At 31.8% G+C, this 17,800-nt stretch overlaps 1 protein-coding gene across 5 annotated transcripts; it reads right to left on the bottom strand.

Annotated features, from left to right (window-relative positions):
* Positions 1 to 582: 582 nt before the first annotated feature.
* On the bottom strand, positions 583 to 17,319 carry LOC143253884 (GTP-binding protein 2). Of its 5 annotated transcripts, none has more exons than XM_076508397.1 (7): positions 16,861 to 17,319; positions 10,006 to 10,206; positions 8,927 to 9,117; positions 5,782 to 6,136; positions 5,409 to 5,611; positions 3,019 to 3,219; positions 583 to 2,356 (listed from the first exon to the last, which is right to left on the bottom strand). In XM_076508397.1, exons 2-7 carry the CDS (start codon positions 10,196 to 10,198, stop codon positions 1,790 to 1,792), a joined length of 1,710 nt encoding a protein of 569 aa, XP_076364512.1. In that variant the 5' UTR covers positions 10,199 to 10,206; positions 16,861 to 17,319; the 3' UTR covers positions 583 to 1,789. The 5 variants fall into 5 exon arrangements, with proteins under 5 accessions (XP_076364512.1, XP_076364516.1, XP_076364513.1 ...); XM_076508401.1 differs by lacking the exon at positions 16,861 to 17,319 and adding an exon at positions 15,550 to 15,672; XM_076508398.1 differs by lacking the exon at positions 16,861 to 17,319 and adding an exon at positions 15,149 to 15,557.
* Between the last annotated feature and the right edge of the window lie 481 nt (positions 17,320 to 17,800).

Here is a 17,800-nt window from a genome sequence, read left to right on the forward strand (position 1 = left end):
ATTAATGCTTTGTAATAGAAACGAACGATACCGAAGACGGAACAAAATGTTAAAAATACATGTAGAGTTTATTTTCACTCTTCAGTGATCTCAGAGACTCTGGTCAAAGTAAGGTTCGATACGAAAGAATGACTGATTATGTTTTAGCAACACAATCCTGAAGGTGTCTTGGTCATCACTCTATAGTAGCACGACTTTCTTTAGTGCCAACAGAAATTATTTTTAAACGAAATCTACTTGAAATAAGCTCAAAGAAATATGAACTTTTAACTTCGTCAGGTTCGTACAACATACGTTAATAACGAAAAACTGACTAAAGATCTTATAATAGGAGAACAACGAGTCCATCCCAGATATTATAATAGAAAAATGATTAAGGTATGTTGTTATCGTAACGACTAAAAAGTGCTCACGTACAAACTATGCTAAAAAAAACTGGGAAAATAAACCGTTCCACTAATAAAAGCCAATATTATGTTCAATCAGTGTTGTGATGTTTGATCGTCGGTTCCAATAATGAATTTTAGTGCAATTTTCGATTAAGTAGCAGCAAAACTATGTACATCAAAACATAATTCGCCATTTTATTTATTCTCTAAGTTTGTTTATTGGAAGAAGAAAAAGTTGCAGGTTCTTTGTTGTCAATACTATGTACACGTTTATTTATTTTATGAAAACAGCCCTAAATGTTGGCATCATGATGTAGGAGAGCAGGACCACTGAAGGAATTTGAACAGTTGACTAAAAATAACAGATACACAAGAAACGATCAAAATACAACAGTTTAAGTTTGTAATTGTATAATAGATAATCACATTTGTACATGATTAAATAACAGAAAATATTTACTACAAAGATGACAAGTGTGCAATAGAACAGCTTTTATCAACAAATATACGTTTACAAGTTGAAAGATTCGTTCTGGATATAGAAACTAAATCATTACATAAATATACAAAATATTAAATATTTCTACAACTACATTACTATCACAGGATCATAAAATCTTTCACAATATTTTTGATACTTTCTCAATTTAGACTAAAACGTAAACTAGAAGTTCTTGGTAATATATTTATAACCTACACTACTGCTTGTCTTGATATAACAGCAAACACAGTTAAAACTTTAAAACAGTAATATCACAAAATGTTATTTTAAAAACATGGCAAAACCTTGTTGAATTAAAATTCAAGCATTGATAATAAAATGATACAAATTAAACTTTTAAAATATTCCAATGAAAGAATAAATTTAAATATTTTGGTAATTTTTAATAAAAAAAATTTTAATTTATACTTTTGTAATTACAAATAATAAACTATAAAACCTAATTGTAAGATCTAAGATATTAAATTTTAATGTTTTCTATATTCCTTATTTTAAGAAAAATAATTTGTAAAAAGAAAAATTTACGCTTCATAACAAAGAGAAATTTATAAATTAGATTTCCTCTCCATCAATCTCAGAAATGGCCTTATAAGACAGCTAGGTATTACTACAACCTTTCATAATAGCACCTTCAAAGGTATGCAAGGTCAGACCTTTGACCCAAAAGTTCATCATTACAAAGAAAAAACATAATGATAAAAAGATAACCAAATCTGTATAGAATAAACAAAGCTAGATGTAATATTACAAGAAACAAACTTAACTGTCATGCCCAAGAAAAGCTACAGTGAACAGCATTCATTTTTATCAACTTTTCAATTTTCTCTTACTCTGGTCTCGAATGATTTGAGAAAATACCCAGAATGAACTGTGAACACTAAATAAAGTGCGGGAAAAGTTACAATGCATGGTTGCTTATGGGAGATAAATCTGAATGTCTAAACACTTGGGTCACTTGACCAATCCCTTTTGTGTGACCTTCCCGAAAAAGTAACTGGGCCCCAGGGCGAATACATTCTGGATGTTTCATGAATCGGAAGATGACTGCACCATTGTCGTTGGTCACTAGGCCTTTAGTCCCCATTATTTTCATCACAATGGCAGTTTGCCTGACATTTCCAACATGAACGGTGGTTTGAAAGCCTTCCATTATCTGTGTAGCATGGAACAACAGGTTAATACGAGCCTGAAAAAACAAACACACAGGGGGATGGGAGTTGGCCAGAATCATTCCTCTGCGAATGTTTATGTTCTGACATCCAACGAGGGCAAGGGTTGCACTTTCGCAAGCTCTCACAACTCGACACGGCTTCTTGTGCCTATGAATGGATGCAACTTTAACAGGATAAAAAGAACCATCTTCCAGTGGTCCCACAGAAATTTCATCTCCCTCACGTATAACACCTCGTGTTAGAAGACCTCCTACAATGATTCCAGCATCTGATAATTTGAAGGTTTCGTCTACCTATAAGCAGAAATACATTTTTCTATTTTACAAAGAAATTTTTAAAAGAATTTCACTAAATGCCACCATTCAAAATTAAGTTTATTTTTGTGTCTGGATACAATCTTATTTCTAGTTTTTTAATTCTAATTTCATTTTAAAATCAGAATCCTTTATATAACTTCATCACAGAAGTCAATGAGAGAGACATTTCTCAAGTTCACTTTTACTCATTGGACAATTTTATCAGAAAAAAACTAACTAGGTTTGACCAGAATTACAACATTTAAAAAATAAAAAAATGTAATTTATTAATTAAAACCTTATTTTGAGTTACTTCTTTCATAAATATCTTTAACTAGTAATATTACACTTGTTCTTCTAAATATCACATTTTTGACTTTTGAAATACACAAGTTCATTAAGAAAAAATGAACTAAATAAAAATATTCTAATCTCCAGTAGCTAACATATTGAATACTATCAACCTCATCCAGTGTCGAGTTACATAACTATCTGTTTAATACTGTCTGCACCACCTGGTGTCATGTAACATAACTATCATATTTTAACCTTTGCTAGTGCTATAAAAAAATCCAGTTACTTATACACTGAGGAAAAAAAGAAAAAAAGACCCTTTAATACAGTTATATTCTCATAAATATGTCAACCAACAAGCTTACCTGGAATTCAGTTGGTAACTGTATAAGTCTTTCTCTTTCTAGAACACTAATATTTGGAGGCATGACGTTTAAAAAACTGTATAAAAGGTCTATTCCAGTTCCAGTAACACAGGATACAGTGAATACAGGAGCAATATTTCCCTCTGTTACCATAGACACTGCACTATAAGCATCGTCAATAGATTTCACCTGCACACAAGCCTGAGGTAAGAAAAATATTCAATTACAACTGAGCTAACCCTAATCTAGCCATACAACAATCCAGGTATCGAATTTTATGCAAAAACTCTCTGGTCATATAAGTTTGTAGTTTTACAATTAAATTTGAAAATATTAACTTCAGAATCTGATACTCCAAGGACGATTTATCAACAGAAACCTAAAAAACAATACAGATATCACAAAACAAAAACCACTTATTGGTGGATTTCATTTTTACAGGTTACAACATTCATTTTAAAGAAGTGGCCAAAACATCCATTTTCTGTGTAAAATACACAAAGGGTCCCACTGGTAATTACTGGAATTAATTCCAATTATGATGAAGTATTTGTTTCTTTTTGTTTTTCAATGCAAGAGACATTATAGACAACTAAGTACTTAAAAAAAAAAAAGCAAGTAAAGCAAAAATGGATTATTGGTTCTTTCTAATAATGTGACTGACAAAAACACAAAAAAGGACCAACAATAGTTAGGGTTTGTTTGTTTTGAATTTTTCGAATAGCTACTTATCTCTAATTAGGTAGTGATAGACTAAAGGAAAGGCGGCTAGTCACCACCAACTCATTAACCAATGAACAGGTGAATCAACTGTAACATTGTAACTACCATGGCTGATAGGGTAAGCACGTATGGCAAAGATTAATTAAGATAAATTATACTAACTTAATTTATGGTCATGATTACTAGACTCAAACTCTTTACATGTCTACCAAATCCACCTGGTGATAGAAACGTAAACTGCAACACCATTGAAACAATAATCTCCAGTAATCAGATTACTGTCTAAATTCAGAGAGAAAATTAAATTTATTGGATGTACACCTCATTAAAAACATATTTGAATACAAGTAACAAAAAACAAAGTTCAATGTTAGCAACAGCCTATGTTTTTGTGGAATGCACCCATAGCATCTGTAAAGTGAAATGTTCAGTCCAATTAAAAAATAACAAATTTGACACTATAAGGATCATTTGCTACTAGTATCAAAGTGTTTTCTATACATCAATACCCATTACAGAAATTAAACAAACATAATCAACTGATACAGCATGCTTTTTATTTTAATATAAACTCAAATTTTTAAAAAGTATATTAATTTTGTCTTTTCATTAAGCTGGATTAAGAAAAATAGATAAAAATTGAAGAATAAACTATATGTTGAGAATCTAAGATTTAACCTTTCTCAGTAGCTAACAAGATACAAGTTCTCATTATAGAAATATAGCCAGCTGTAATGTTTTTTAAGTTAAACAAGAAAGTGTTGCAGATAACCAGTAGGGTAACAAACTGACAATCATCTGTACTTGCACAAGATCAGAACATGATGCAGACAACAGATGATCCTAGGAGTAAACACCCTAAACATTCTTACTATTTTTATCACTTAAAATAAAACTTATCCATCCAGAAATCTCTCCTTCCTCTCCTGGGTTAACTTGGAATTTTTTAAAGAAAGAGATGTATGTTACTTTACCAAATATTTGAATGTTTTAGCAGTTTTTTTGGCAACTCTATTCAAACACATTACTGGTAACATCAAGGACCTAAGGTCAGTAAGCAACACAAGTACTCAAGTAGTATTTCATTTAAATACAAAGATAACAAACATGCATATTTTGACTCAAATTTCAGATTAATGGAGCAAAAGAATGACAGTATTGAAATTTTTCCCATAAAAGTAGCTACTGTGTACAAAACATTTCTACACGTGCAAATGAGATGGTTATAAAAGTCATTTTACAACGTTCAACCATTAAATAACATCATATAGATTAATTAATTAAGCATTCTAAAAAAAATAATTTAAAACTACTTTAATTTCCACAAAATTTACTACAATAAATGTATAGTTGAAGTGTTTAAACCTACAAGAGATTTATGATGTGTCACAAAACCCAAGAATACAAGTTCAGGAGGGATCAAAGGTCATACTCAACATGAAATTATCTTAGTTACTAATTATTATGCTAAAATTGTTTTTTTAATCATATTATTTGCATTTTTTAAAAAAATATTCTTTGTTATCTACAAAATGAAAGCATCAATCATTTCTGTCATTCCCACTGGACTACAATGGGTTGCAAAAACAATTTCTCAGTATTTAAAAGAACTCCTAACGTTTTATCAGTTACTTTACCTTTCACGTATTCACACACTTGTTACGAACCTTGTTACATCCTGGGCCCTTAAGTAGGTCTTCCAGTTGCCGCAGGGTCTGGTTAAGCATACGAGAGCTGGCCAGGTCCACCTTGTTAACGACCACAACGATTGGCACACCTAAAGCTAAGGCTAATCCCAGATGTTCCTTTGTCGTTCCTGCAATGCCCGTCACAGCACTAACAACTAGCATAGCAAAATGAGGTGAATGACCTGTTATGAAGAAACCATACAGTCTACCATTACTTAGATCAAGTAAACACTGGTAAAAATGTAATTAAGTCCTGGATGACAAAAAATGAACTACTTGTTATGTCCAAGCACCTAAAATTTTCTTTTAACACAAGTATTAAATTCTCATCTAGTACATTAAATAATGTTACCCGTGAGACCAAACACAGTTGTCCTCATGTACTTCTGATGTCCTGCCAAGTCAATGAAAGTAATGAGCTTTGTTGCCTGATCACATATTTCCTCGGCTGTACGACAAGTTTTGTAAGTAATAGGATTACCACACGAGTCAAATCCCAGGATCTCATGACTAATGCTGGAGGTACGTCCCGTCTGAATCTCATGTAAGTGTCGGAAGAGATTCAGGCGAGCACTGCCACGACCGTTATCCACATCACCCTGGGTCAAAACACCCAACAGAGTGCTCTTCCCAACATCCATGTTTCCCAAAACAGCAACTCTGATTTCTATAGTCTGTTGATCATCTGGAACTTTTCTAACCAGCACCTAGATAAACAATTACATAAAAGGCCTTTATTAACTATCTAATTACAACAAGCTTACACAGTAACTTCAGACTTAACCAACTTATAGATATTTAAAAGTTATTTCTGGGTAATGTGTTTCTTTACTATCACAAAACAAATATAAACTACAGATTTACAAGGTTTAAAATGAGGCATCTCTAACTCTGGGAAGTTTGTGCTAATCATAGTTTTAACAAATTTGACATCTATATTTTAAAACTGCTGATAAAAATGAATTAAAACATTAAGTTATACATAAATATGTAACAATAGCAGGTTTGAACTTAAGTAATTTCAAAACATGCTTTCTTATAAGTTACCAAAATTCTTACACAATTCCATTTCACTCGATTATTTACACTATTTAGTAAATTTTAAAGCCACATGACCACTATCTTAAGAGTTTGTTGTCATTACCACACTATAAAAATATTTCATACAGGCTTAGAAACAGTATTTTGGCTTTTTAAATCTAAAGTTTTATACATAGAAATACAATTGTTTTTAGAAAAAATTCTAATATTAATTGTGCACCTTATTCATTTGTTTGCACCATTTTAAGTGCAAAGCTATACAATAAACTATCTGTGCCATGTCTGCTGCAGGGATCAAACCCCAAGGTTAAACATAATAAGCCAAGATTAATGTTAGACCATTGGGGTTTTACCTCACTAATATAGATTATGAATGTTTATCAACAAACAGGTGAAATGTAATAAAGTTCCAGATAACAAAAACCTCTATTGACAACTTTGATATATATCCATGAGAAACGTGTTCACTGCATGCCACCCTTGGTAAATACATGAAAAGTAAAATTGTCTAAGTTTCTATTTGTAATAAATTTCCTGATAAATTACTAAATTATAAAAATAAAAATACAAAACTCATAAAATTACAGACTCCACCAACTTTTTAAATGAAATGATTCATTTATACATCCCATGACCTTGTTTTTTACATTATCCCTAAAAACTGACTGCACAAAAGAACAAGACTACCACCAACACTGTTATATGTTCCATAATTAGAACTGAGGTTTAACATATATTTTAACATAGTAAACCAGTGACACTTTCCATATCTTCATTTGTTTCTCTACATCCAGTGTTCAAACAGACTAAAATATTAACTAATTCAATGATGAAGGAATATCTGGACACCACCAATATTGAACTGTATAAAAACAATTACATTAGTTCAGCTTTAAAGATTTTTTTTATATATTAGTGAATAAAACTATTATTCAAACAAAACCTTGACAAAGACTGAAAAGGTAAATTATGCTAGAACTCTAAATTTTAATAACTGTAAAAATGTAAGGTATTTTTATGCAATTTAATAACTTTGAGAATTTTGATAAATTTTTCAACCTTATTGTCTTGATTAACTTTCAATTATTATATTACTCAGTTTTTTCTTCTCTCCTGAGAACATGCTGGCATCTTAAGATCTAAACATGCATGCATGCCCACTTCATTTCAATGGGAAGCATAGTTATAGCACTTGAGTTGTAATTTGAGGGTCTTGGGTTCTAATCCTTGCCACACCAAACATGGCTGCCATTTCAGCCATGGGGACATCACAATGCAATGGTCAATACCACCACTATTCATTGATAAAAGAGTAACCCAAAAGTATGGCATTACGAGGTGATGACTAGCTTTCCCTCTACTGTTAAACTGCTAAATTAAGGATGGCTAGTGCAGGTAACTGCCATGTAGCTTTGCGCTAAATTCAAAACATAAACAAACAAATGAGCAGTAAACAGTTGCCTAACAATCTTTCTGACTCAGCACTGGCAAGAAATTAAACAGAAATGTTGAGTAACTGATGGCTTTTAAACGGTTTAAACACAAAACAGTGCAGGTAGCCTTTATGCAGCTCTCAGCAAAATTTAAAAAAAAAATCATTTCATTGAAAGTAAATACACTTCAGTACAACAACATAATAAAGGCTTATCAAAGTTTTTAAAAAAGGTCCAATGTTAGGTCATAGAATTTAAGCTCGTAAAGTTTAGACCTAACTAAATTAAAGCAAAAAATATACACAAATTACAGTGTTAATTTATATCTTTATCAGACAAACTGTACCTAAAAGAAATTTAACTAATGTTAGGCCTAAGACAAATTTTGGTTTCAGAAGTTACAATTCTTTGTAATAATCTAGAAATCCTCCATTTAAAGCAATGTTGCAACAAAGATAAAAACTTTAATACAAATGTTTTTTGGGGTCTCGTTTTCATAATTTGTTTATTCACAAGTAACACGACAGCAATTGATAACAGCATAAAGAATATATGGTTAAAAGTTCCCTTGTTTGTTTTGAATTTCACGCAAAGCTACACTAGGGCTATCTGTGCTATACCACCCCTAATTTAGCAGTGTAAGAAAAGAGGGAAGGCAGCTAGTCATCACCACCAACTGCCAATTCTTGGGCTACTCTCTTATCAAATAATAGTGTGATTAACTATCACATTATAACTCCCTCATGGCTGGAAGGACAAGCACATTTGGTATAACAGGGATTAGAACCCATGACATTCAGATTACAAAATGAGTGCCTAACCACCTGGCCACAAGTTCCCTTTAGCAACAGATGATACAAGTCTTTTCTGTAATATTCCATTGCCAGGTTTTACATTTTAGCTCATTTTAATTTATATTAAATTACTATTGATTGTATGAGTGTATATTATGAATCATAGATCTATTTTATGTTTCCACAGATTGTTCGTAACATCTTAAAACAATTCAACAAAGACAAATACCTCTGCTGCTTTTCTGGGAACAAAGTCACTTCCACAGTATATCAACCGCTCCCTGAGGATACTGATGCTGGCTCCCAGTTTATCAGCCATCAGATATAAAGTCTTCATTGATGCATCCATCTCACACTGACTTAGTCCAACCAACATTCCTCCATCTTCTACACCAATCTCATAGATTGCTTCTCCTTGTCCTAAGATAACAAGTCTCTTATGGCATATAAAAAGGCTAACTAGATAATCTATACCACAAATATACTTTAAAATCAGACTAACACATGCATGTTTACAGTTCCTCACTGAGATTAGAGCAGTCTGACATATGGTAATTATTGTGAGAAACACGCAACTAATCCATCCCTTTCATTAATAAATAACCAAAGTTAATGAACAGATATTTCAGACTGTATAATAAAGCTTGTCAATTAGGTAGCATTTCAGACAGGATATTAAAACTTGTCAATAAGGTAGCATTTCAGACAGGATATTAAAACTTGTCAATAAGGTAGCATTTCAGACAGGATATTAAAACTTGTCAATAAGGTAGCATTTCAGACAGGATATTAAAACTTGTCAATAAGGTAGCATTTGAGACAGGATATTGAAACTTGTCAATAAGGTAGTATTTCAGACAGGATATTAAAACTTGTCAATAATGTAGTATTTCAGACAGTATATTAAAACTTGTAAATAAGGCACTATTTCAGACAGTATATCAAAACATGTCAATAAAATAGTATTTCTAACAATTTTAATGCATTCAGATGTAATTAGCACACTAATACAACTAACTTTATATACACAGTTATCTATCTTTCCATTTTCTTGCCCTATAGTACTTTTGAAAACCAAATACATGTACAGACATTCACTGTAACAAGAAACATGCAAAAAAATATTCATAATTTCAGAAAACAACTCATAATAAAATTTATATAATTATCACTTGATCTACATACTATCAACTTATGTAAATGGGTTACATATACAATTACATTTCAGACAAGCATTATTACTCACAACATAGAAACTAGGTGGTAAACACACAATACATAGTATGTAGTACGAACAGACAAGTTTACCTTCACGTAGCCTCCACTTCATCTGGGTAACTAAGTGTTCAAAACGGCTCTGAGAAGGGCTTATAAGCTTCAATTTGTATTCCACATTCCCCTCTGCTGCTTCAGGAGGTAAATACTCTGGTAATGTGTCAATGGTGAAATGTGACCCTTCATCTTGACAACAAGGATCAAAGAGACCCACAAAGGACTCCATTACAAAACCTGGAAGATGATAAATGAGTAAGTAATTGATTTATTGTAAACAGTTTTTACATCCAACAAATATAAATTAAAAAAAACAGAGTAACATACTGTTATACTTAGGAAAACATTATACATACACATAAAAATTGTTTTGCCTTATGAAATAACAGTATAGCTTAAAAAAGTAAACAATAAACACCAGAAAGTCATGTGATACAGGCCCAGCATGGCCAGGTGGGTTAAGGCGTTCGACTCATAATCTAAGGGTCACAGGTTCGAATCCCCAACACACCAAACATCCTCACCCTTTCAGCTGTGGGGGTGTTATAATATGACAGTCAATCCCACTATTCATTGGTAAAAAGAGTAGCCCAAGAGTTGGCAATGGGTAATAATGACTAGTTGCCTTCCCTCTTGTCTTACACTGCTAAATTAGGGATGGCTATCTGCATCAGGAAGGAGTACAGTCAGCCTGACCCAGGACAAATAGCACTTGTTTTTCTAAATATTGTATGATACTACTCCCATACACCAGCACAACACTGGTCATGAATAACACGATTATATTGTAGAAATACTACACTCAGCACTGATATAAGTCACTAAAACTACTTTATTAATATATTTTTACAGCATGCTTTTTTTCCCCATTATGTACAAGCATCAGGAATGGCATCAACAACTCACTGATACAACCAATAACACTATGTAATAACATTTTTACTTTTTCTTGTTCCTTGGCATAAAGTGTTCTTTTCCAATTACTTATACCTAAAGTAAATAGAAAAGACCTATTTTTCTCTTCAAACTTTGCTTTTGTGACCTGGGAGGTATAACAAAAACATGATAGGAGACTATATTTAAGGGCTGATACGTTTAAGTGATTTACATTACAGTTGCAAGTCTTGAAAAACTACTCACTTCTAAACATTTTTGTACAACTTTGGTATAAATGCATGTAAATCTTGATTCATATGTTATTTTATTCAGACCTTATGTAAATGAAATTGTGCATATTTGCCTGTTTTTACATACAAATTAGGTTAATTTCTAAATTTCATTATCCAGATCACAAAACAAAGTTTGAAGGGAATAATGGTCATTTTCTGCACTTTTACAACATAAGCAATTAAGAAATAATACATACTATACAGGAGCAAAATTTGTGTTACATAGTGAAGTAAGCTAGGATTTCAACTGGTGTTAGAAAAAATCTCAAACACTGCGTAATGTGCAGAGCTTAATGGGTAAGAAGAGAAACATGATGTATGAGGCAGTGAAACAACGTCAGGGTTATATTTTAGTAGAAAGACTACAAGAGTAAGAAGCGATGTGTTGAATACAGCACTCTCAACTTTTCTCCAGTAAAATAGGTACTTTTGACCATTTATGATAAGGAAAAACAAGATCATCTAACTCATTGATGCACCAAAGTAAGCTATAGTAACTTCACCCAAAGTAAATGTGGCCTTTCACTTCAATCAACCTGTATAATAAGCATTTAAAATAATACAAACTAACAAAATACTCAACATCACTAGGCAAACATTTAAATAAACAAATTACGTTTGACAATTAACCATTTTTAATTACAAATGAGGCTTAAGAAAAAATGTTTAGGCCCACTTTCCAAACCAAAAAAAATAGGAGTAACCAATTAAGATTTTCTTGGTCAATCCCAACAGCCAATGTTCCAACCACATCAGCTGACACCAATATTTAGTATTAGAGCAATTAAGGTACTTTAGACAAATAAATCATTAAACTCTAACTTATTTTTTCTGGCTGTATTTATAAGAATAACCTATAAATAGTACTTGCTCACTACATTTAATTCAGAAAATTAATAAAAAGAAAAACAATCATACAAAAGATTTTAAAAAATGCATAGCATCAGTGCTTCTAGAAAAAATTTGTGAAATAAATACATGGATTAACACACAAAATTATTCTCCACTGCATGGGGAAAGCTGAACTCATGGGCTTGTAGTAGTGCCTTTCGTAAACTATAATTAATGTCTATCCACTGTTCAATTAAACACATCATTAAACTTGGCAACATATCAGAGATCTAAATAGTCAAAGTTCAGGGCTGATACGAGCAACATCTGTATACATTTTGAAATAGTACTATACAGTTCTAGTAGGATGATATCAGACAGTTCTGCTCTGGGGCATTTATCAAGGTTCCAGACATTCAGTGAAATGGCAAAATCAGCACCTTCTACAATCACCCAGTTATACATAACATTCAATAACTGTTCATTTCTTAATCCCTGGAACCTTCATTATACAATTTTTTCTTTGAATGTTGCATTTTTGGGTACAACAAGAAAGTCTATGGCCAATAACATAATTCTGCTTTATACCAGTACCGGACTGACAGTCTACTAACGTTCAACTACTAAGGTACGTAGGGATATTTCTAAGTCTAATGTCAAGTTTGTTTGTTTTTTTTACTTATAAAATGACAAAAATACCAAAATTAATTCAACACCGAGATTAAAATACAAGATGCCATAAAACCAGAAATGTCATTTAGTATATAAACAACTGGGCACCATTTGCACCTTCACGCCTGCCCTTTCACACCCACTGTTGAGAAAATTACAAACCCAAACACACCTTAAAATCTTCATGCTGATATCCATTATTGTAAATGGCAGCTTACCCCAAAAGCCATTCACGCCTGTTAGAAAAATGAAACTGTCCTGGTTTAAGCCAAGCCTCTTTTCTTCAAATCTTAAAACTTGTGTCCTCTCATCCAGTTACTTTCAAAATGTAGTACAAAAACAGCAAAGGTCTTTATTTTACCAATCCCTCAAATAACCTTTTAAACTTAAACAACAATCTTAGTTGGCCCCCTCTGACCCCTTTTCAACAACTCAGTATGTTTTCTTATTTAACGAAACCAAAACTAAACAAAATGTTTGAAGTCAGTTCTGCCTAGTGATTAATACACTGATAATTACTTCTTATGAGTTGTATTTAATAATAATACATATATACACCCAAAAATTACATTAGCTTTACTACTAACATCAGAATGTATTCAGTAACTTGTGCCGTTAGTTTTGACATTATCCATCAGCTATCTGTTCCTGGTAATGCTGTTGGATATTCTAATCTTACAACCCACTTATCAAGTTAATTACATGGTTTTTATTCATAAATTTCTCTTTCATGTTTCTGGCAAGCAAACTCTGACTTGAACCTTTCCACTACTTTTGTTTCAGGAACACACCTATCTTCAATTAAAAACAACTTAAATCTGACACTTTCTCAAATCACCTTTTAATTCATAGCCTTAATTTACCAAGGAGAAATTTTTTATGTGCATCTCAAATACTGGCTTTTTGAAAATCAGGAACTAATATTTAATTTTCGTTTCCAACACATATCATTCTCAAAGTTCTCCAATTCAATCATTTCCTCATTGGTAACTACAAATATAAAATAGCTCCCCTCATTTGGTATAGAAAACCATTGTTAATCTCAACCCCTCATTATCTGACTCCACTCAATCGCAACCAGTGTGTTATTAATTTATTATTACACATCTATTAGTAACAACTCCCTCTACTGTTTGTAATCGACACAGATTCAATCACTTAACTATTTTTTAAGTACTAAACTAATAATTTTTTTCCTAATTATAATCAAGTTTTAGTGATTTCCATTTCAAAAACAGACCTGAAATTAACAATTTTGTTACAAATACCCATCTCTATCCAAGAGATAATAAAGTAAACTCTCAAACTGCTATCTCTAACAAATATTAAACAAGTACTTCTGTAAGTTATATTACTGGGTTATGTTAATCTTTCACAATGAATTCCTGTACCTACATTTGTCTTGACTTACATATTTCTGTTTTAAAAAATTACTTTTATATACCTAGTGCAAGAAAATGTTTAAAATATGACAGTTATTGTTTGAAGTTTGGTTCCAACTGTACCTTCTACCCAATGATCCAGGTTCTGTTCACTAGTGCCTGAAGACTGAAAAACAGGTTTGGGTTTTAAAAAAACAAACTTTGTTTCTGGGAAAGTTTCAGGCTATCTTGTTTGTAAGCAACATCTGATTTATAAAAACAAGGTTCATTAAATATAATTACCCAAATTATTCACTGTTACAGCTTCAAAATGACATTTTCTTGACACTTCATAACAATTATGATTTTAAAAACAACTTTTCAAATATTTACTTTCACTGAAACGAATATTACCAATGTACTATAATCAAGTTCAAAAATTATACTTTTATTTTTTTACTGTCTACCTGGAATTAAAATAGTTTGTTTAGAGATAAGTGCAAAGCTACACAATGGCTGTGCTGAAATTAAATTAGGCCTAATTTGTTTTAAAGTTCACACTTCTAACTTGAAATCTTTCCCAGAATCCATCATATTTGATGCTGAACATTCAAATCTAAACTACTTAAATAGTAATGACGGTTTGTCAAACGTTTGTACATATGTATACATACGCCTCTCTTAAATAATATAATTCCACTTATTTATCATCATTGGAACAAAAGAATAATATTAAATATTACCACAAAAATGTTCCATATCCAGAAACGATTAAGGTGCTTTTTAAGTTATATACAATTTACAGTTGAAACGACTTAATGTTACAACATAATTTGGCTATCAGGCTTAATCAAGTTACTGTTGTTAACGATAACTAAGTTAAAACAGTAAAACATTTAATTGCAATAATGTATAAAACTTGTAAAGCTGGGCTCGGTACTAACTACTGTTTATTGTATTAAAATTAAATTTCAATGTTTCTGTTGTGTTTTTCCCCCCACTCACAACTGCTAGTGTTAAGACACCTGTAATTTAGATAAGTTCATTATTTTTAAAATTAAAGAACCAATCAACTAGTTATTGAGTTAATATAATAAATATCAATACTTATTATGGTATTACCGATATTATTTATAGTAAACTTACCCGATATTTTCGACTTTTATATTTTGTACCTTAATAAGAGCCTAGGCCTACACACATATATATATATATATATCTTTACAATACTTGATACCAGAAATGTAAACAAAAGTCTACGCTCACTGATGCCGCTGGGACTAGTAACTAATTAACAATATTTTAAAATTTGATTTTGAGGCAAAATCAAAGCAAACGTTTGTCTAAAAAAACAAATTCATGCTGAATTAACAACACTGACATCACTGGCATTAAAAAACCAACAGGCAACACTCCATTCGACAGAAAATCTTCAAATATCGATTATTAACCAAAAATAATACATATTACGTAAATTCAAAGATTCTGAATTTAGGCCTAACGTCAAACAACAAGATATTTCGGAACTGAAAACAACCGATACTGACTGTCAGACGCTTCAGCCTTGCCAATAGCATAATTCGACAACAATTTCGGTACCGGAGTGGTGCAACTTAGCCAATCACAAACCACAGTTTCAAGGCCAACCAGAAATACTAAACACTTTGTATATACTCTCCTGGTATCGAAAACATTAATCTGTAGACAGTTGCAGTTGTTTGTTTCATATATATGTATTATGATAATACTACGGAAACTAATTTATACAATATTTCACAAACGGCAGTATTTACAGTAAGCTGCACCCAAAGTGCGAAACGTCTGGCAATATTCGGCATTTTTACTGAAATATTGAAATGTTGTAATAAAAGTAAACATGAACCAAAATAATATTTCACAATTAATAATAACATAACAATAAATGTATTATATGAAGAAATTCAAAAATCCTTACTAGGTTATTTTATATTTTCTAAAATAGCGTTTTTCAAACCGTTGAGCAGAAACAGAACAAAGTTTGTTTGTGTTTTTTCTTTGCTTTCGCATTTATTCATTTTAAATAAATATGAAAAACGTGAGGAAAATGATGATCTGTTGTTGTCAATATCAAAAATTATTTTAATATGAAACAACGAAAATTATGGATAAGGTGGCGCCGCTATTTAAAATTTTGAAAACACTACTCTAAAACCATGTATTTGATCTCATTGAATATAATTATAAATGGCAAATTAGTTCAAACAACAGTTTTCATATAAAAGAACCAGAAACAGTCGTCTCGCTATATATATCTACAAACAAGTCTACTACTTTTTGTACACGATATAATCCATGCGATGCTTTTCAAAACCTCAAATAGTTAAGGAAAATCATTAACAATATATGATTTAAAAGTACACAAATAATTCAGTGTTAAACAATTCTTAACCTAATTCCGATGTGTGTGACCTAAATAAAATTTATGAAAAATTAACACTTCGGTAACTTAATTCAAATCACACCGTACGGAACAACTGCTGTTAATCATTCTTATACTACAATTAGTATTTCAATCATTAATATGCTTGTTGCATCACGGTCGGTCAGAAAAGTCCTGCTAATAGTAAAATAGTCTCGTCTGCAGTGATTGTTACCAAATGTTGTGTGGTTGGCATAAATATTACACACTCTTCGTCACTTTAACTCAGTTCTTACTAATAATTATAAGCGAGCTGTTCTTGTCTAAATGTATTAGTAAATTAAGACATAAGCCACATTCACTCCCATATTTTAATCTAGTTAGTAATACACATAGGTTCATAAAACATTTACTTTTATAAATGTAAATAAGCACAATGAAAAGTATGAAGATCTCTTACCAGCAGCAACTGATACTAATATACGGTGTTTGAAACTTGGTAGATTAAGGTCAGTCACGAACTGACAGCACTAAAATAACAGATATAATGCTTATTTATCTACTAGTAAACACGGTACTTTTGTCACACAGCACACGATATGGCATAGTGAATATTCCATTACTGAAATAATTCCCCTGGATTCCATCCAAGCAATGCTCTTGTTGTTAAGTCGTTTAGATATTTCAAAGTCGTCCAAGAACCAAAATTGTCTCATGACGTCAAAAACCATGCACAAAACACGAGCGTTGCAAGTCAGTAAATACAATCGGACTGAATTAGACACGAACTGTCTGTTTTCACTGTTTGTGGCAATTTTGCTGAATTAAACTTTGACAGACTTTACCATATGGATACGGCCCTCCAAACTTGAGCGTGTCATACAAATTCCTTAGTTTTAGGTACGTGAATGCCGAAGGGAAATCACTCTCACATCATATGACCACATATCTCTTTCGTGATTGGTGGAAGACAACATCACACACTATGCGTTTGTTAACAAACATGTTAGTGAACTACAAATCTACTAATCTGGGTCAGACATGATTTCCTTAGAAAAAGAATGGACAAGTCGTTGAACTACAAAATAATTTACGTTTTCCCAAACGAAAAGATGTAATTTATGTACTAGTTATCAAATATCTGGGAACGCTTCTAACTGATAATTTTTTTTCACCAATTCTACGATTTATTAATTTTTGTTAAGCACAAAGCTATAGTGAATTATTTAAGTCCTGTTAATCACTGGTATCGAAACACTCTGCATATTTATTGCTATGCCACCAAGATATATGGTTTGGTTTGTTTTGAATTTCGCTCAAAGCTACACGAGGGCTATCTGTCCCGAATTTAGCAGCGTAAAACTAAAGGGAAGGCAGCTAGTCATCACCACCCACCGCCA

Source organism: Tachypleus tridentatus, chromosome 6, assembly GCF_004210375.1.
Source record: "Tachypleus tridentatus isolate NWPU-2018 chromosome 6, ASM421037v1, whole genome shotgun sequence".
Taxonomy (NCBI): Eukaryota; Metazoa; Arthropoda; class Merostomata; order Xiphosura; family Limulidae; genus Tachypleus; species Tachypleus tridentatus.

Excerpts from the sequence above, each read along its gene's own strand:
- LOC143253884 (XM_076508397.1), bottom strand. The coding sequence starts at position 10,198 with ATGGAGTCCTTTGTGGGTCTCTTTGATCCTTGTTGTCAAGATGAAGGG. Across the intron at positions 9,118-10,005 it reads GAAGTGGAGGCTACGTGAAG|GACAAGGAGAAGCAATCTAT; the intron begins GTAAACTTGTCT and ends TTGTTATCTTAG. Across the intron at positions 2,357-3,018 it reads AGTTACCAACTGAATTCCAG|GTAGACGAAACCTTCAAATT; the intron begins GTAAGCTTGTTG and ends TTCTGCTTATAG.